The 21,286-nt window shown below is 45.6% G+C and overlaps 1 protein-coding gene across 2 annotated transcripts in view; it reads left to right on the top strand.

Annotated features, from left to right (window-relative positions):
• Positions 1 to 8,756: 8,756 nt before the first annotated feature.
• The window catches only part of LOC146337165 (lamin-B3-like), a 29,414-nt gene continuing 16,884 nt past the window's right edge, over positions 8,757 to 21,286 (top strand). Inside the window, exons 1-3 of one of the 2 annotated variants that reach the window (XM_084817224.1) lie at positions 8,757 to 9,561; positions 18,705 to 18,861; positions 20,144 to 20,269. In XM_084817224.1, coding sequence (XP_084673350.1) covers positions 9,173 to 9,561; positions 18,705 to 18,861; positions 20,144 to 20,269 — 672 coding nt within the window. In that variant the 5' untranslated portion in view covers positions 8,757 to 9,172. The remainder of the gene's footprint in view (positions 9,562 to 18,704; positions 18,862 to 20,143; positions 20,270 to 21,286) is intronic. The other variant, XM_084817225.1, reaches the window with a different exon arrangement.

The following is a 21,286-nucleotide window of genomic DNA, read 5'->3' as shown; positions in this document are numbered from 1 at the left end:
CACGTGTGGACCCGCGAAGGAACTTGATAGAGACATCGAATGTACATTCTTGGGGCGTAGATTTTACATTTGCATTACCACCCGTTTTAAGGAGAAGCGCGTATGAAAGCCTCACGTGTGAATGCACGTAGCCCGGGATTCCCATCAATAACAACTGCCTCTCTTCGTGGTTTGGATCATCTTACCAAGAAGAACGCCGTTATAGAAAACTGAGCCTTACCTGCGTCCCGGGATGAGAGCCCTTTAGGGAAAAGCAAACTTTTCTCCTCTCTCCTGCATCAAAGACGGAACCGTGAGGCAGTCTCTTCAGATAGAGACGTTTGCAAATCGTCTCCTAAATCTCAGCCTTCCTGGGGCAAGCGCGGGTTACGCACACCCCGCGCAAAACTTTGCTTCTCCAGGGATACTCCGCTTTCCCCCCCCAAAGTGCAAACCTACGCAAAAATCAAATCAAATCAAAATGTTCCAAACGCCGATTTCCTAGCCCATGTGAATCCACCTCCTTGGGGAAACGTGTCTCCTTTTTACGAGTAGATACCTCTATAAAGGGCCAAAGAAAGCTTGGAGCGCTCACAGGATCAACACACAGCGAAAATGTCTTGTTATTCCATCGGTGCCACACCGAAGTTTAAAATACGCATCGAGGAACTAAACATAACCCAGTGAAAAGATTTGTTGAAATGTGTTTGCGCAGTTTCCAACCTGTTGAGTAGTACTAGCGAGCAACCCCTACATCTCCTATTGCTGGGAACTGAGCACCCTCTAGTGGGTTAGCCAGTAGAAGACACAGAGGAGGCTAGAATGCTTTTTACTAAACTCGGGGCACAATCATCACAGAGCATCTCTACACCAGTCTAAAATCCCGCAGTTAAAATGGAGCTTTCTGCTTCCGTTTTAAATGCAGGATCACCACAGGGTCCCTTTACACGTGCTTCCTCCCCACCTCCTTTTCCCCCTTATCCGAGTCTTCCATATGTTCATTGGTCGAGCTCCACTTATTGTGACTTTTCCTTTTTCGCGGAGGGAATTCAAGCGGGTAATTTGATAGTTCATTTTCTCTGATCTTTTAAAAAACGGAATAAAGGTCATTTAGGGTGCAATCATGGCTGGCTGAAGAATGCTGGGAGTTGTAGGCCTTATCTCTGTCTAAACTTGCACAGGATTGTGCCCTTAGTGCAGGAGATGCCCTGGAGGTTAAGGACATCAACTAAAGAGCTCAGAAACTTCCATGAATAACCAATCTCAATAGCAGGATAAAAGCTCTGTGGGAAGAAGCCCTATGCATGTTTAGACAGAAAAAAGTCCTACAACCCCCAGCATTCCCCTTTTTTCTATCTAAGCATGCATAAGATTGTGCCCTAAATTGGGGGGTGGGGGAGTGCAGGTGGGGCAGCAATGGTACAGTGGTGAATTTTGAAGTGTAGGTGTTCATGACAGCCCTTGTAGCCATGCCCCCAAGAACAGTCCAAACATTCAGGCAGCTGTGTTGACCCATATTAACAAACCACTTCTAGGAGCATCCCATCTGCCGGGAGAAGGTCTTTTGTAAAGTGAATGGGTTTTAATTGCCTTTTCAAGACCAACAGGACTCCCACAGTCCATTGCATTACAACAAGGAATTTATAATTTACAACAGGGAATTGCACACAAAAAAAAATCCATTCTCTTCCCACCCCTTTCTGAGGATTGCAGCTAAGCTCAAAGGGAACAAAGAAATCTGGAGGGGGAGAGAGATGTTGTCAGCACCCTTGCTGAAAATCAAGTACTGGTGCTATGAGCCCTGGCTCCGCTGGGGGGGGGGGGGCAGAGCCTGTATTACAATCCTGCCTTTGTCTTACTGTGTTTTTAGGTAGGGCAGCCATCCAATTAAAGAAAACATAGTCAATTCACCACAGGAGTTTTAGCCTATGAACTGATTAAATTAAATCTACATACAATTGCATATGAGAAAAACCAAGTTTTGAAGGTGGGGGGATCACCTTTTCTGTGTTTGTAACTGACGCCTGCATGTGCTGCAGCTGGCAATTCCCGGTATCTCTTATTTGGGAGGAAATGCCTTACATATAGAGATGTCAGAGGATTCAGCCACTTACATAGCACTTGCCATCTTTAGGGCCGGCCCTATCATTGGGCAGAGATGGCTGCTTGAGACAGCTGATTTTGAGGGTCAAGAAAGGGCAGACTTTTATTATAACAAAAAGCCCAGTGAGTGACCCAAACTCATCCAGTGAGCTTCATGGCTAAGTGAGGATTTGAAGGTCTCCCCTGACCTCATCTGATTTTACCACTAACAATAGTGGTAAACAGTGAAATCCTATCCAAAAAAGTAAATCAATGGATTCCGATGGGGCTTGTTCCCAAGTAGGGGTGCATAGGATTGCAGCCTTAGAGACTGCACTATGAAACAGGAAGACCTGGGATTTGCTAAGCTTAGAAAAAAAGGCGAGTGAGGGGAGACATGATAGAGGTGTACAAAATTATGCACAGTGTGATGTTTTTCTCCCTCTCAAATGATAGAACGCAATGGGGTCATCCCATGAAGCTGATTGGTGGGAGATTCAGGACGGATCAATGGAAGGGCTTCTTCACACAGCGCATTGTTAAACTATGGAATTAATTTCCACAGGATGTAGCGCTGGCCACCAATTTGGATGGCTTTAAAAGGGGATTGGACAAATTCACAGAGGCTCTTAGTGGCTACAAGTCCTAATGAGAGCCAGTGTGGTGTAGTGGCAAGAGTGTTGGACTAGGAGCTGGGAGATCCGGGTTCTAGTCCCCACTCGGCCAGGGAAGCTCACTGGGTGACTTTGGGCAAGTCACAGACTCTCAGCCCAACCCACCTCGCAGGGTTGTTGTTGTGAGGATAAAATGGAGAGGAGGATGATAATGTAAGCCGCCTTGGGTTCCTTGCAAGAGGAAAAAAGGCGGGGTATAAATGCAATAAATAAATAAATAAATAAATAAATAAAGGCTATATGCTACCTCCAGTATAAAAGGCAGGATGTCTCTGTATACCCGTTGCTGGGGAATATGGGTGGGAAGGTGCTCTTGCACTCATGTCCTGGTCATGGGTTTCCTGTGGGCAGCTGGCTGGCCACTGTGTGAACAGAATGCTGGACTAGATGGACCCTTGGTCTGATCCAGCATGGCCCTTCTTATGTCCATGTTCTGAACAGTGGTGCAGCGAGGGCTAGACCTTGGGATCGAAGTCCAGGACCCTGCATCCCAGGGATACCCCCCATATAAAGCGGCAGGTCTTTGGGCAATGAAAGCTTCGGCTATTGGGCGGTATAGAAATGAAATAAATAAATAAATAAATAAGCAAGCAAGCAAGCAAGCTAGGGCCAGTGTTAGCACCGAGGCTGGCCAGTTATGCTGGAGCCCACTGTCAAGGGCTCCTTGGAGGCCTCTCTCAGTCTAATCCAGTAGCCAAGTCCAGACACAGACAAAGGGATTCCTTTCAAAGCTTTATTCTTCTTTTACAACTTAACAACTCTACAGGTAGCAACTAGATCTGAGCAGCACAGTACCTATGCTCTAAGTTGAAACAGTTGGTCCCCGTTTGAAAGGGAATTACTGGCAGACCCCTGAACTTAAGGACTAGGGAGAGTCCCTCCCCTTTTCCCTTGGATCCTCGGGGCACAGCCGTTGTTTGTGCGCCAACCGGGCACTGCGCCTCCTTTCTGCGCCCTCCATCTGGCGCCGCTCTCTCCATCTGCGTCGCGCATCCACCAAGTCTGCTATCTCTGCTCGGTCACTCCCTGGACTGCTTTCTAATCTAGGAATGCTGGTGGGAGGAATCTAGATCAGCTGTGGGCCCTGGGAAAGAGGAGCATGCTCCTCTCCCAGGAGTGACTGCTCTCCCTCAGAATCAGAACTACTCTGGGACTCCATGGGCTCAGTGTCCACCCTGACACCCACTGGGGCTGACAACCTTGTCATAATACCCTTTTCTTATGTTTAAAATTGGGGTGGCAGGGCAGGGAGATCTAAGCATATACATAGCCACCTATGCGCTTTCTATAAACTTATTTAAAAATGTATGATCCGTTTCTATGACAAAGCCCAACAAAGTGATGCTTCTTTCAAAGTAGATGTTTTTAGCTGCAGGGCTGTAGCAGAAACAAACTCTGTTTCATTCCTGAAGCTATAATCGTACTATGATTTAATGTAAAAAGCAAAGCTGTGTATGCTCAGAGCATTTTTCTTTTTTAAAAAAATCAGGTTTAATTAACTCTTCAGCTTCTTTTTATCATAAATGAAGCAGTTGTAAAGCATGGAATGGCAAGGGTGGGGGGAGGAAGAAGAAAAATGTTATGGGTGTCAGAACTGAAGCACAGGGCCATGACTTAGCTGCACCACTGGGCTTGAATTTCACTTCTGCCTTGAATTTCTGGCCTTAGGCAAGCTGCTGTCTCAGTGTCCCTTCTGCAATATGGGGGGTAATTAATATTGGGTTACCTTACAGCAGGGGTGCAGAACCTAATCCTCTGGGGTCCCCCAGACAGCCACACATCCTTCCTGACTCCATCCCCATTTGGTGGTTTTCCAGCTTTTGCACTAGTTCTCCCTCCCCCATTCTGAAAGGTTGAAATGCTCTCCTAAGGCTTAGTGAATGGCAGTAAGAGCTTTAGGCTAAAATACACTGATATCCCTCCCTTTTTGCTTTCAGCCCCACCCACCACTGGAATGTGGCCCCCAAGAGCTTCTCCGCAATGGATTTTGGCCCTCAGGCTGAGAGAGGGTGAACACCCTTGCCTTGCGGGGTTGCTGCAAAGAAGACAACTAGAAAATGCATGTAAAGTGCTCTGAGCACTTGAAAGCGCTATACAAATGCTAAGGATTATTAGGGATTAACTGGGGAATGCTAGGAGTTGTAGGACTTTTTTCTGTCTAAAAATGCATAGGATTGTGCCTTAGTGGGGCTTAATTCCAAGTAAGAGTGCATAGTATTGCAGCCTTTGTTGATTTATTCATTAGATTTGACTTAAATTGCTCCCAGTTAATCCCTAATCATCCTTAGCATTTGTATAGCACTTTCAAATGTCTTCCTTGCAACAACCCGGCAAGGCAGGGGTGTTCAACCTCTCTCAGCCCGAGGGCCAAAATCCACTGCGGAGAAGCTCTCGGGGGCTGAATTCCAGCATTCCATGATGGCTGGGGAACGCTGGGAGTTGTAGGACTTTTTTCAGTCTAAACATGCATAGGAGTGCACCTTTAATCTTAATGGGACTTAGTTCCAAGGAAACATGTATAGGATTGCACCATAAATGCTGCAGCCCTAGGGTAGTATCCAAAGTTAGTCCTAGATAGAGTAGGCCCAATGAGACTTAATAGGTCTACTCTACATAGGACTAACATTGGATACTATCCCTAATTTATAGCATATGAGAATAAGCCCTGAATGTATTTCAGAATTGTTCCGTTGATTCCCAATCCCAAAGCACAATTGTAGCAGGTGCTGCTATCTACAGCACTGAGATATTACGGGAAAGAATGTACTGGCTCTGAAGCCGTATTATACATCACCAATCCCTCTGCAGGAGACTTCTTGCATTGCTCCGGCTTGACCCACCCACTCATGGCCAGCTGTAAATCTGGCCCTTTAGGAACAAGCTAATCGTTAAGTCCTGACACTACAGAATGCAAGCGAGAGGACAAGAGAGCTGAGGACAAGAGAGCTGCCCACGCAAAGATTTGGAAAGCAGAGCAGGTGCAGAAGTCTGCCCGTACTTTGAAAACAATGCAGCCCCAGAGCACCTTTGTGTTCTTCCTTCAGGAACCTTGAATACAAAAGGCAGGCTTGGATTAAGAGCCAGCCTTGCATCCATTTCCTGCAGTTACTGATTGACAGTCACACAGCACGAGCGAGGGAAGTTCTGTGCGCAGGGTTGCCACCCACTCTTCCGCCAGTCCTTCTCCTGCGCTTCTAAGATTGCAAATATGCCCAAAGAAGTGACTGCTCCCTAAAAAGTTCATCATTCCCAAATGTACTGTCCTGCTCAGCCAGGAAGGAGGGGGGAGGGCAGAGAGAGAGAAGCTACACTAACTAGTCACTGGCCAGAAGAGTCAGGGCTACTGGGTAACTCATCAGCATGGCCCCAACTAGATGCAAACACCTGTTAACAGCCCACCTCATGAGAACAGAAGAGCCCTGCTGGATCAGACCAAGGGCCCATCGCGTCCAGCATTCTGTTCACACAGCGGCCGACCAGCTGCCCACAGGAAACCCACAAGCAGGACATGAGTGCAACAACAGCCTCCCATCCATATTCCCCAGCAACTGGTGTACATAAGCATACTGCCTCTGGTACTGGAAGCAGCATATAGCCATCAGGACTAGTAGCCACTAAGAGCCTTATCTTCCATGAATTTGTCTAACCCTCTTTTAAAGCCATTCACATTGGTGGCCATCGCTACGTCTTGTGGTAGCAAATGCCATAGTTTAACTATGTGCTGTGTGAAGAAGTCCTTTCTTTTATCTGTCCTGAATCTCCCACCAATCAGCATCATGGGGTGATCCCACTGGGTTTCTAGTATTATGAGAGAGGGGGGGAAATATCTCCCTCTCTACTTTCTCCACACCATGCATAATTCTGTACACCTGTCTCCCCTTAGGCTCCTTTCTTCCAAGCTAAACAAACCCAACTGTTGTAACTTTCCGTTATAGGGGAGCTGCTCTAGCTCCTTGATAAGTTTAGTTGCCTTTTTCTGAACCTTCCCTCTCTTGAAGTCAGCCTTTCCCATTTATATCATACCCTTCCTCCAAGGGATCTCAGGATGGTAGATGTTGCCCCCTCCCCTTTTTTTATTCTCACAACAACCCTGTTAGGCTGAGTGAAGGTGAATGGTCCAAGATCACCCAGTGGGCTTTGTGGCTACATGGGGATTTTGAACCTCAGACAAACACCAACACTCTAGCCCAGGGGTGGGCAACTTGTGGCCCTCCAGATGTTTTTGACCTACAACTCCTGTCAGCTTTCACCACTGGTTATACTAGTGAGGGCTGATGTATTGCTTTGAAATTGTTTATTTTACATCCTGCCTTTCCTCCAAGGAGCTCAGAGCTGTGTACATGGTTCTCTCCCCCTCCCTGCTTTATTCTCACAACAACCCTGTGAGGTAGGATAGGCTGAGAAATAGTGACTGGACCAGCTTCATGAGCAGGTCTTTGAATCTGGGTTTCCCCAGTTCTTGCCTGACACACTAACTACTGCATGACACCACCTCTCGGTGTTGGAAGTGTTTACCCTAAAAGACAGCTTATAAATCTTACAAATAAGTAAATAACGCTTTAACAGAGGTTTTTTTTCTTTTAAAGTGGGATGAAGAGATAAATAAAATACAGTAAACACATCAAATAAGTTTTCACAGTCTTAGCGAAATACTACGGTAAGATTGATTCAATAGTTTCAAAAGCAAGTTGGGAAAGTGTTCTCAGAACTTTTTAAAAAAGGAAGTATCACCTTCACCTCCAGTGACAGTGGTTGAGGTGGTACTTCCTTTTTAAAGAAAGAGGTGTGGAAGCTGTGCCTTAAAAGGAAACTACATTCCTTTATTTATTATGCATTTATAAATGATACACAAATAAAGGGGGAAAGCATTACATAAACAGATATGTTACCATTCTCATAATTAAACAACAAAACAAAATATTAACTTAATATCCCTAATAAAGCGAATAGTTGTGCTGTCTTATCTCCTTGTTCTAGAACGTAATAAATAAACTCCATCTTTGGGGGAAAAAATGGTTATCCTGTGATCTACCTTCTCTTGGTCTAATAACATTAGTTAGCTTGACCATATTGATTTTGGGGGTTTTCCTGTTATATTGTGTTATATTAATTTCTGTTATAGTAATCCTGTTATATTAATTTCTGTATGTGTGTGTCTAAGTTGTTTTGAGGCTTTTTGCAGTGGGAAGTGACACACAAATTTAATCATTATCATATATTTGGCCATGCCCCTACAAAGAATAGGTCTGAACTTCTTAACTAATAAAGCAGCTTTCCCCAACTTGGTGCCCTCCAGATGGGCTGGATGGCAACCCCCATAATTCCCAGCCAGCTGTTGGCCATGCTGGCTGGGAATTATGGGAGTTGCCATCCAACACATCTGGTGAGCAACAGATCTCATAGCCTGGCCCACTGATAGATAGATATGCCACCATATACGTTAACAACAGATACAGAAAGTACTGCCAGATGCCATTGCAGTTTGATTTTATGCATGTTTATTCGGACATCATACCTCATCTTGGTTTATTGAGGGCACAGATCTGGTGCTCTCCAAGTAACCAATTTCCTGAAGGCCTAAAAGAGGAGAGTGGGGCAGGTTTAGGGTTGTCAACTGGCCAGAAAAAAACCGAACAGCTGTCCTGGCCTATTCTCCCCCCTGTTCGCCAGCCCACCCGCCAATATTTGGTTTGCAGAAATCTGTAGTGACGTTTTTCATGGCATGGAGTTAAAACATGATATTCTGCTAATAGGCTAATGTGGATCCAACAGTCCTTAATGGGACAGCTACAGAAGCTGCCTCAAAAGCTGGCAACGCTACCAAGTCAAAGGGAAGAACCCCCCCCCCCCGCCAAATTACTCTGGAATGCGTGCAGAGTTTTTGCCCTTCAAATAATTTAAAAAGAAAAAAAAAATCGGGTGCTTTTAAAGCTCCAGCTTGGACACCAGCAAAATTATGAATGACCACATGTAAATAAATAAATAAACAGCAAACACCGCCCCTTGCGCCTGACTTCCCTTGGCGCATCCATTGGCTAAAAACAGACCGGAGGGCGAGCGAGACTCCCTGGAACGCGTATGGAAGCCGGGATGGTTTGGGATGGCCACGGGGCAGAGCAGCTTCTCAGGCCGGCTGCCAAGTGCGCGGGTGCCCTTCGCTAGACGGGACGCCGAAGATGCCCTTCTGGGCGCTCCTCGTTTCCAGGCCTCGGCCCAGCCTCCTCCTCGGACGCGGCTCCTGGCCCCTTAAAAGGGCCCATCCTCCGCCCACTTAGCACCGAACGGGGCGTTCTGGCCGCCGCCGCCGCCGCGAGCGGGCTTGTGCGCCTCTCTGGATCGCGCCCTTCCTCCGAAGCAGGAGAGGAGCGAGCCGGACCGCGTCCCTGGAGGAAGCGCCTGCGAGCGGGGCAAGCATCCCCAGGCGGCCGCCGCCCTCGATGGCCGCCAGCAGGGCTTCCACGCCGGCCCAGGCGGACAGCGGTCTGGCCCCGGAGCTGTTCCCCTCGCCCTCGCCCTCGCCCTCGCCCCTGCTCCGACCCAGCCGCCGGAGCCGCCTGCAGGAGAAGGAGGAGCTGCGCCAGCTCAACGACCGCCTGGCCACCTACATCCAGCGCGCCCGGGCGCTGGAGGCCGCCAAGGCGGCGCTGCACCGCCGCCTGGCCCACTACGAGGAGAGCGGCAGCCGCGACCTGGGCGTCCTGCGGCGCACCTACGAGGGCGAGCTCGCCGAGGCGCGCAGGGCGCTCGACCAGCAGGCGATCCAGCGGGCCGCCCTCCAGGTGGCGCTCGATGCGCTGCGCGAGGATCACCGGGGGCTGCTCGCCAGGTCAGTCCCGCCCGGCCGGGCAGCGCGTTCCGCCTAGTCGCGGCTGGCGACGCCGTCCGGACCGCTTGGATTACAGCTCCCGTGAGCCCCAGCCAGCACAGCCGATGGCCGGGGGCGGCGGGAGGTGTGGTGCGAAACGTCTGGAGGTTACCGACTTGCGGGGTCTCGAACCCTAGAGATCCACGTAGAGAGCCCAGAGATCGAGTAACGAGAACCTGGGGCAAAATATACTGCAGTTAATTCCGAATTGTGCGTTTATTGTTAATTCCAAAATCCATTGTTACTGTAACTATTGCATTAATTTGGGGCGCAATCCTACGCATGCCTGGGGAATGCTGGGAGGTGAAGGACCTTACACACACACAAAGGATGGCGCCCGCAATGTAATACAGCCTTCCTCAACCTGGTGTCCTCCAGATGTGTTGGACTGCAAGTCCCAGCAGGCCTCAGCCAGGCATTCTGGGAGCTTTCTTAGGCCAACTCACAGGTCACTAAGAATGTGCAAGCTTTCGAGAGTGCAGGATCTCTTCATCAGGCGAGATGTTATAAAAAGCAGGTGGTGGGGGAGAGAGATAAGAGAAGCAGGGTGGTGGGAGGCTGACGGAAGGCACAATCCTATGCCTGTTTAGATAGAAAAAAGTAGGACTTGTTCTGTCTAAACAGGCATAGGATTGTGCGCTTAATGCTGGAGTCATGATGTCTGCATAGTCAGAGTCCTGCGATGATATGGATGAGGAGGAGAGGTTGCACGCGTTCAGATCGGATGCCAAAAAGTAATGAAACCATTGCTTTTTGCAATCCTTTTTGTTAGACGCTCAAATTGGGCTGTATCATGTGATGATTTAAAACTTACAAACTTTACAACTTACAGTTAAAGCATCCTGAGCCCAGGAACTCACGTACCAATCCTGAACAGAACTTGCAGTTGTTTTGCACCCCTGGTTACCCCAAGCTTTCTTCACTTCAGAAGGATAATTTAGGTCAGAGTCATTTTGTTTCTGCTATTGTTAAAGAATTGGGAGTCAGAAATCCTTGCTGATCTACTGCGAATAGCCCAGAGATCTACTAATATATTCCAGCCTACCTTCTACAAAGAGGCCCTGTTGTGTGGTGCAGTGCAAAGAGTGCTGGGGCAGGACTCGGGGGAGAAACAGGTCCAGGTAGATTCAAATCTCCACTCAACCATGAAGCTCCCTGGGTGACCAGCCACCATCAATCTCACCTTGACCTACTTTGCAGGGTTGTTGTGATAATGGAGTGATAACATCTTTAGGACTGGGCTGTAAGGCTACATCTACTCTACCAACTTCTTGTTTTTATTTGTTGAGTTTAACTGCCAGGTTAATTCGGATCAGTTGTAGTAGTCTGGTGATGGTGATATGAAATATCTTGGCGGAGATCTCTAGATCTATTTTATTAATTACTTTATTATTAATTTAAATTAATAATTAATTTAAATTTATTATTAATAATAATGTATTAATTTAATAATTAATTATATTTCTGATTGCCCAAAAACTAATGTTTCCTAGCCCCTCTCACATAGCTACACAGTCCCCAGGGGTTCCTGGGCAGAGGAAAATAGGAAACTGACTTATACCGACGGCAGATATGTTGGGCTACCCTCCCATTATTATCCTGCTGCCAGCACTGGGTTCATGACATTGTCCATGCTGTCTGTGGGATGATGGGAGTTGCAGTCCAACACACCTGGAGGGTGCCACGTGGGGGAAGGTTCTAGTAATGTTGTCTATTCTGATTGGTTGTAGCTTTCCAGGATCTCAGACAGAGATCTTTCCCATCCCCCTACTACTTGGTGGATTTTACTGGAGAGGGTGGGGTCCCCAACCGTTTAGGACCCGTGGGCACATTTGGGAATTTGGGCAGTATCCATTGGGTAGAACTATACACCATTCCTGAATCAGAAACTTATCCAAAGTAGGAGAAAAATTGCAGTACATCAAAAAATGTACCCCTTACCATGAATTTTGGGAGAAGAAAGAATTCTATATGGTTTGAGCCTCATCTGTGGACTAAATTTGGTTCTAGTAGGTGCTCCCAGTAGCAAATTTGAGAAGCCTCCAGCTGTGGTTCCTCAGTAGCAAAGTGGCTTTTACAAAGACAAGTATTCAAATGCTCTCGGATCATAAAGAGCAATCGATTTAAGGGCAGTATCCTATACTGCCACTGTGCCTCTGCTAGTTCTGTGTCAACAGACTGATAGCACAGCTGGAACTAGCAGTTCCTGAAGTAAGCACAGAAATGAGCAGCAATGCTCATTTTCAGAATGGGGCAGATCAGCAGTTTTCCCTTCTGAAAGCTCCCGGTTATTTCAAGATCCACAAGTTGCACTAGTGGTCCGTTCCACTAGCACAGGGACAGTGAAAGATACTGGTCTTTGAGAAGCTGCTGTGGGCACCACCACAAAATAGCTCCCACGGAAGATCTGGCTAGTCACATAAATTGAGTACAAGCAGAGGAAGGGTCTGAACTCCAAAACCAATCCACATATTTGACCCCACAGAATCACAACAAAAGACCCATTTAAGGTTACAATCCTATGCATCCTTACACAGAACTCAATGGGAATTGCTTCTGAGTAGACCTACATAGGATTGCTCTGCTCATCCTGTCCACACACACCTTTCCCCAGCCCCCAAAGAAAGAAAAGGTTCCATACCTCAGCCCCAAGAACAAGAGAAGGGGCAGGGAAGGGAAAGAAAAAGAGCAAGAATACGGGGAGGGGGAATAGCAAGAGAAAGAGAGAGGCTAGGATCGGGGAGGAAGAACAAGGCAAAGGAATAGAGGGGAGAGAAACAGCAAGAAAAGGTGTTGGGGAGAGAAATAGTGAGGCTAGAGGCTGAGGGTGGAGAGGTAGAGGTAGCAATGGGGAAAGGTCTGTGTGGTCAGGGCCAAAACGCAACCCATTCTTTTTCTTCCTGCCTGCCAAACAGCTAGTCAGCGGCAGGTTCGAGAACAGGAAGGAGAACCTGGTGCCCTAACATTTTTCAAGATTTTTATTAAAAATAATTCTTGTAGGAAGCAGGGAGTGAAGAGCTTAATGGGCACTGTTGGAAGCCCCTGTGGGTGCTGTGTTGGGAACCCCTGGGACAGGAATTGAGATGGGACCTAATGCAAGCAGAACTTGTGCTCTATTACTGAGTTACTGTTGCTCCCTTAAAGAATTACTATTAACTCAGCTTATGTCTAATGCACCCTAAATGCTTCTCTCAAAAGCTTTCCTCAAAATGGCCATTGTGATGCATTCATAGTCCTAATGGTTTGTCTTCGCTAACGGTACAATCCTGTGCATGTCTACTCAGAAGCAGCTTTGAGTTGAGTGGGACCTACTCCCTGTTAAGTGTGTGTAAGATTGCAGCCAAAGGCTGCAATCCTATGCATGTTTAGACAGAGAAAAGTCCTACAACTCCCAGCATTCCCCACCCAACGTTGGCTGGGGAATGCTGGGAGTTGTAGGACTTTTTTCTGTCTAAACATGCACAGCATTGCAGCCTAAATCTCTTTTCATCTGTTGTGAATTCTTGTGGGCTGGTCTCCTGTTTCTTTGGTTTCTGTCCCAGAAGTGAGGCTCAAAACAGCTCCTTTTGTGTTTTGAGTAACTCATGGCTTGTTTATAAAGCTTCCGACTTGGCAGGTATTCTAACCTTGTGAATAAGGCGTTTGGATTTAAAGAGTGAAACTGAAGCACCTTTTAATTAAAAATGTCTGGTTTTGTTTTTTAACAGCCCACAGGAAATGCCTGTGTGGTTTGGATGTGCATTTTTTAAAATACAAGTTTGATGCTTCATGTGCTTAGCTCCATAAAAGCTGTGAGATATTTGCCAGCAATCAGTTAAGTTGTTGATTTTACGGCTGGCTTTTAAGATTGACTTTCCAACAGGAATAAATGTTGAACACTCTTTTCTTCTTCTTAGTAACCCTGTTGATTAGACTATTTCAGCCAATCAATCAGATGGCAACTACTATTAAGTGTTATATTGGAGAGAATGGCCTGGTTAGTGCATAATGCTAATCCATGGTTTATTTAATCCATAGTTTGTTGCCCTACCCAGGGTTTGACCTGGCTGGCAAAAAATGACAGCCCGTAGATTAAACACCCCATGGGCTGTTGAGGACAAGTGGGATAGAGTGGATGCGCTGTGTGCAGTGTGCTTGCCACTTCTGCTTTTATGGCTCCTTTGTAGGTTGCTTAGCATATTGTCCAGACCCAAACTGCTGGGTTGTTTAGGGGCCAAACACCCCAGCAGTTAACCCATGGTTTGTTGTTGTGTTAACCACTGGGTTGCTGAGTAAAAGAGGGCGTACTGCAGATGGCACATTTTCTCTCTCCCGTTCTTCCCGGACAGCCAGTTGGTTGTTTAATCCATGGGCTGTTTTGTCATACAAACTGGCCCTTTGGCAGACGATCAAACAAGCTGTGGTTTATTTTCTCAGTCCCTAGGTTGCTTCTTCCCCTCTCCTGCACCCTCTCCCTCTCTGTATACCAAATGCGTTTGTGGCACTGTAGTTCTGGCATGTAAAGCAGTAGTTGTTGGTATTTTACCTCTCTTTCCTGCCACCTCTGTAGCCTGGCAAAACACCAAACCATAGGTTATCTTTCTGGGTTGTTCATGGCTTACATGGTTTGTTAGTGGGGCTGGGTTTGCACATCACGACAGCCCAGAATTCAGCAATCCATACCATGGGTGAACCAGGCCAAGGCAATGGCCTTTAGTGTTTTGTTTGTGTCAGAAATTGGCAATTATCAATGTGGGTTCTATAGAGTGGTCCGTCCCGCCCAAATGCTGGAGAATTGCCCATGAAGGGATATTAATGTCTATAAACATCAAGTAACTCACTGTGCATTCTTCCAAAGTAAATGCTAGCAATATATCCTATCCAGGGTTAATTGGTGAACTGTGAATTAAATTACGAGTTTAGCCTGAAGCACCAAACACTCTGTGAAAGAGTTTTTGTTCTCAGACTAGTGATAGGACCATTTGAGTAGTCACTTGGATGACCAATTATTTCTTCAAACTTACAGATTATTTTCCTTAATAGAAACTTGTCACAAACTTTTAAGTTTCATCTCGAACTTCAGGCTGTTGCACATTTGAAGGTATCATTGCTTTTTTGAAGACAGGTAGAATTTCTGTATTTCTGTTAAAGGTTCAAAGAATACTGGAAAGCTATAGCAATAGATCTGATCAAAGGTTTGTATAGGCCAGCCAGATGCCATTGGGAAACTGGCTAGTAGGGTGTGAAAATAATAACCATTCTGTGTAGTTCCAGGGACATGGCATTTGGGGAGATAGTGTCTTTGAACATGGAGGATCACAGCTAACCAGCCATTGATAGGTTGGTGGATTTGTCTAATCCCCTTTTAAAGCCATTTTATGGCAGCAATTTCCATTAGAGCCAATGTGGTGGTGGTGCGATTAAGAGTATCAGACTAGGATTTGGGAGCTCCAGGTTCAATCCCCTCTCAGCCATGAAGCTCATTATCTGCCAGCCTAACCTAGCTCGCAAGGTTGTTGTGGGGATAAAAAGTAGGGGTGGGGGAAAATGTACACAGTTGTGAACTCTGTTTATATAGAGGCCGGATATAAGTAACTAAGGGCACAATCCAGTCCAGAGCGGGAGGTGCAGCAGGGGCAATCTTCGCTTCCCTGTCCTCCCAACCTGCATTTTCATTAGACTGGCTTTTTGCCCGTCTGACTGGGGCATTTGGGGGGGAGAAGGAAGGAGGCCAGAGAGGCCTCAGGATAATGCATATTCTGTCATCCCCAGTCCCCTCCCTGCCCATCAAAACGCCACCTTTACCCCCTCTTTGTTTCCAACCTTGGAGAGACAGCTGGTGCAGTTCCTTCCACAGTGGCTGCAAAGGGGACGGGGTGGAGCGCAGATTCCCCCCTCTGAGCTTGGAGCACTGTCCCTGACCTCGGATCCAGGAATCAGAAATATCCTATGGCCCCCCAGTTGCTGTCAAGGGGCCATAGGATCGCTCCCTAAGATCCGCGGGGAGGCCTTTTTTTCTCTCCCACCACCATCAGAGGCACATTTGGCGGGAACCCAAGAAAGGGTCTCAGCTCTTGGTAGCTGCTGTCAGGCTCTGAAACTCCCTGGCAAGGGAAGAAAGGCTAGCTTTAGCTTTACTGTCCATTCTGTCAAGTAAAGACATTTTTTATTCAAGGGAGCGTTTGGTTGTTAAACCATCTTGTTTGCTGAACTAGGTTTTAACTGGTGGGTGCTGTTTATTTCTTATTTCTTTTTTTAAACTGACATTTATTTATTTATTTTATTTTTATTAAATTTCTATATCACCCAATAGCTGAAGCTCTCTGAGCACTTTACAAAAAAATTAAAACCACAAGTACAGCTTAAAAACAATATAAAATATCAAAGCATTAAAACGACAGTATAAAAGTACAACCAGCATAAAACCTAGCAGCAATGAAGAGATTTGAAGTACAGTGCCAAATTCAGAACAGCAGAGCTAAAAGACTAGAATGCTAAAATTCCTGGGGAAAATAAAAAGGTACTTACCTGGCACCAAAAAGAGTACAATGTAGGCACCAGGCGAACCTCTCTAGGGAGCTCATTCCACAACCCAGGGTGCCGCAGCAGAAACGACCCTCTTCCTGGTAGCCACCTGCCTCACTTCCTTTGGCAGGGGCTCCCGGAGAAGGATCCCTGAAGATGATCTTAGGGTCCAGGCAGGTACATATGGGAGGAGACGGTCCGTCAGGTAACCTGGCCCCAAGCCGTTCAGGGTTGTGTTCAGCTTACGTTCTAATCTGTTCTGGACACAACCCTATACTTCGTATGCCTGTATTTAATTCTTGTTAGCTGCCCTTGAGCATGATTTTTAGTGGAAAGTTGGTCTATGAATAAAATAAAGAAATAGTAGTTATGCATTATTGAAGAAGTACTTCCTCTCGTCTGTTCCGAAGGTACTGCCAGTCCATTTAATTTAATTAATTGTAGATAACTGATAATCAAGTATGCATACTTGATCAGGAGTATCTTGCCAGGATTATCTTGCACCAAGTCCTGGTGGCTGCTATTTCTCCCTGCTCTACCTATATTCTGTGATGCTACTTTTTGTTACATGCAGAGCAGTGGGTTCAAGAACATTGGTAAGTTTCTGAGAATTCTCATTAGACTTGGCCTTCCTGCTTGGCTGGAACAGGATGGTGGCCTGTTGTGGCCAAACATTCTTCTGTTTCTTATTCTGCTGTCCTGTGAAGATATTCTGGGATATTCTAGTTCTGGAGTGGGGTGTGGTTGGGGGAATGGGGGTTACCATGGCCACAAAACGTTTTCGTAGTCTTTGCCTCTTGAGCTGGGAGATAGAAGCCTAGCAGATCGTGAAAGCCTAGCAGATAGTCAAAGCGATGTTTGTTCACGTAATTCAGACGATATTAGGGTTGGTATTTCCTTATGGAACTGGGAAACATGGTTTGCTAAAGTTGGATGTTTCTCTTGTTTGGGCCTGTGAGGATTTTTCTTCACAGGGAATCTTCCTAAAGCCTTCGAGCATTTGGGCTGCAATCCTCTACACACTTACTCGAGAGTAAGGCCCATTGAACAGAGTGGAACTTGCTTCTGAGTAAAACATACATAAGATAGTGTTGTTGGTTATACTTTTGAGGCAGCCCCCTTGCCAAGTACTTTAAGGCTGTCCCAAGGCGTTTTGCCGCCTGGGGCAGAGGAGCAAATGGCACTCACTCCAAAGTAAAGGTGCATAGTACCCAAAGCCAGTCAAGTCCTCTTGGCGCCTGAGGTGGAAAATCCCACAAATGCTTCTCTCCAGCTTTGGCACTAAAATTCAATAGCAAAGTAAATAACTAACGATTTGTTGCCCCCTGACTCACAAAGTTGCTGGCTCAAGCGGCCGCCTTACACTGCCTAATGGTAGGGCTGACCCTGCAGGAGTAACCCAGACATCTAGCCTTGTGAACAATTATTTCAGATCAGTGTGCTTTTAAAAACACACACACACCAAAACAAATACGAAATTGAGTTGCTGAGGAGATGGGCACAAGTATTCTTTCAATACGTGCATAATGAACTGCTTGTTTATGAGAGAGTTACTAGAGGATTACTATTGAATTTTTATATCCTGCTCTTCTACCAATAAGTACACCAAGCAGCTCACAAAGAAGGTGAAAAAAACATGAATGTATTAAAGGACAACCAGGCAATAACTATTAAAAGCCACAGAGTTAAAAGCAACTATTACAAACTGGTTGTCACTTGTCCACAAAAAACTGGTTTAGCCTGCTCTTTATCTATTTTTAAACAGGAACTTGAACTGAATAAATCAGTAGTTAATGCTATGGTGTGGAAACCTTCACCATATGCTAATGCTTACAGAACGCATCTTGCTGTTAAAGGCACAGAAATGTGGGCCAGTAAAACAGTGGTAACCACCTCTACCTTGTCCCAGTTGCCCCTGCCTGTTTTTCCTCTGACCCTTCCCATGTGAATATACTCTAAGATAAAGACAACACATTGACCCTGTTCGGATGTAACGGCAGTGTCTGGTGGCAAATTGTGGGTTAAGTAACCCATGAATTGTGGGGATGCGCATTATGCACCAGCTGCTTCCTGTTTCCATTAATGACCCTATTGTTGCCATAATGTCCAAACTGAGGCACTTGGATTTGTTCGTGGGTTAAACAACCCCAAGTTAACCCAAGACCAGCCCCAAGTGCCCCTGTTTGGATGTCACAGAAACAACCCTCAGAGGCGGCATTCGAGGTTGTTACTGGAAACAGGAAGTAGCTCACATGCAATGCACGTCCCTACAATTCGTGAGTTAATTAACCCACAATTTGCTGCTGGACACAGCCATTACATTCGAACAGGGCCATTTTCTAATTTGAAGAGGGAGGGATATCTGGTTGCTTTAGGATGATTGTTTTAGAATGGTTACTGTTAGATTCCAAGTTTACCTTCTCTCTCTCTCTCTCCCTCCCTCTCCCTCCCTCTCCCTCCCTCCCAAAATCTGAGCAACTCGTGGTGTTTAAACTTGGTTTTGAAATCCTAAAATAGTGTTTAGTACTCAACTGTTCTTAAAACTCATGTTTGTAAGATGCAAAGCCTTCTTCCTACACTTCCAACTCGCTTGTTTGCAGGAACTCTAAAAAAGAAAATGATTTAAGCCTCGCCGTTGCTCGTGTAAGGGATCTTGATGCTCAGCTCAACTTCAAAGAGGCGGAACTGATGACATCATTGAGTAGGCAACGAAGCTTAGAGAACGATCTTCAAGAGTCAAAGGATCAAAACATCTCTGTAAGGAGTTGCTCAGTAAAAACCCGGATGTCTTGCTGAAACTGTGAAAGTCATCCTTGATATTTCCAGGTCACAAGTCAACTGCTGTGTTTTTGCTTTATATTGTTATGCCCTCCTCACTTCCCTGAGCAGTGTGAAGACCAGGGGTTCAGTACCTACTCAGGTTTGGTCTTTGAAAGGTCACTGGAAGCTTATGGCATTTTTGTAGAATTTGAGTTTATTTACAAATATATAGGCAGAGCACAGATAGAGGCACAACTTGAATCAGAAGTAGGCGATCTGGTGCCCTCTAGATGTTTTTGTCTACATAATCCCTGACCTATAGGGCTGATGGGAGTTGTAGTCCAAACCATCTCAAGGGCACCAGTTGCCTGCCCCTGCCTTACACACTCCAACAGACACCCAGATCCATTGCTATACATCAAATCTCCAGAGACACACCCATGTTTTCCCTGATGTTACAACGCTCCCTGAAACTCCTCTCTCTTAGTCTCCCTGCTCAGAACTGAAAACTGTCTCCTTTGTTCCCTTTCCCAGAGACAGACACACACAAATTAAAGCAACAACATGTACTTTGGCTCAGTTCACACAGGGCACTGGACAGGCCTGTTCAGCCACACACTTTTAACATATCCCATGTGAGCTGAGAGCATGACCTGGAATGCATATTTGTACAATTTGGGGAGAGAGTAGTAGAGATAGGCAAGTTGTCTTTCAGGGAAGCTTGTCTAACAACCTAAATCTTTGAAAGAACCCTGGCATTCCCTGGAACATACTTTGAACGGTATAGCTCTAAGGCAAAGTTTGCACTAGCAGAAATCCATAAGTTGGAAGAGGCGTATTGATGTGCAGCTGATCCATCAATCTGTATTGCTCTTAAAGTCTGTAGTGGATTCTCTTGTGCTTGAAGGTTTCTGACTTTTACTTGGTAGTGTGTGTATCTGCTGGATTAGATTAATAATATTACAAGGCAGTGCACAATATAGAACCTATGATGAACAAGAATAATAAAACCCTGCTCATGGGATTATAATTTAAATAGACACGTGAGAGAATCAGGAAGGTGATATAGGAGGACTGATTTTGGGCTCTGCTGGAATATGTTTACTAGCTGTGATTTCCCATTTGTGTACTGTTCACTGTAGCAGAACATGAACCTGGAAAGTAGCTAATAATGGGTGCAACTTAAGCGTAGCTTAAAGTTTTGGTAACTCAAAAAATGTTTGCTAACATTGGTTAATACTGTTTGCCAACAGTGAAAAAACTGTTTCTCTTTTCCTAGCTCAAGAATACGGCGAATGATTCCAAAAACCAACTTTACAATGAGAAGTTGAGGAGAGCAGATCTGGAAAACCAAATGAAAACTCTGCAAGATCAAGTGACATTTCTGAAGAACCTCCATGAAGACGTATATATCTCTGCCATGTTACACTTCCTAAATTCCAGTTGGTCCCCTTTATTTTAAACGTTAGAGTGCACAATATGATGCCTAAAGATAACTTCTTAGCTTATTCAGCAAAATAATCTTAAAATCAGATGATGATACCCTGTCTGAAGGGTATCCTCTTCTCCCATATGCCCCCTCTTCGGTTTTGACCTCTGCAAATGAGCTACTGCTCTGTGGGACCTCGTTGGTGGAGGCCGAGATGGTGAAAATGTAATCTAAGACATGTTTTTATTGTGGCTTCCCAACTTTGGCATGCTCTGTCGCTGCTTGCTTATGGCTGAGTCTCTCTCAAATTCTAGAAAATGTGGAAATTCTAGAAATTCTTTACTGTTTAGAACTCTGGAGAGTTCTAAATATACTGCTTGATTATATTGGGCTTCTGATGAATCTATATGGATTCACCTTTCTTGCATCAAATTTCTCTTCTTGTAAGCTTCTTATAAGACATTAAAATGAGATGGATCTCATGGCTTGTTTATTCCACTTCATAGCATGTTTAAATAACCAGGTCTTTACCCCAAGGAACTTGCAGTCTGAAATCTAACAGTGGGGGATAACAGGCAAGGGAGAGATGCCAGACACAAAAGTACTAAGGATTTACTATGAACAAATGTAGTTATATATGTACTTAGACTTTCCTAAATGTGAGCTTCAGGGAAGAGATGAATGGTTTGGAGAAGGGAAAATGTGATGCTGTAAGTATTCTAGGAAGGAGCCTCAGATGTAGCAAGAAAAAATAAGTGGCACCATTTAAAAGTTTAAATATGCCCACCCCTGGAATGTTGCCCCCAGAGCTTATCAAGCAGTATATCAAGCAGTATATTTAGAACTCTCCAGAGTTCTAAACAGTAAAGAATTTCTAGAATTTCCACGTTTTCTAGAATTTGAGAGAGACTCAGCCATAAGCAAGCAGCGACAGAGCATGCCAAAGTTGGGAAGTAAAGACCTGGTTATTTAAAAGTTTAAATGGTGCGTGGG

This window comes from Heloderma suspectum, chromosome 11 (assembly GCF_057233095.1).
Source record: "Heloderma suspectum isolate Gila_16-S chromosome 11, 16-S_ref, whole genome shotgun sequence".
In the NCBI taxonomy this organism is placed as follows: Eukaryota; Metazoa; Chordata; class Lepidosauria; order Squamata; family Helodermatidae; genus Heloderma; species Heloderma suspectum.
This window is presented reverse-complemented; position numbering and strand designations above follow the sequence as displayed.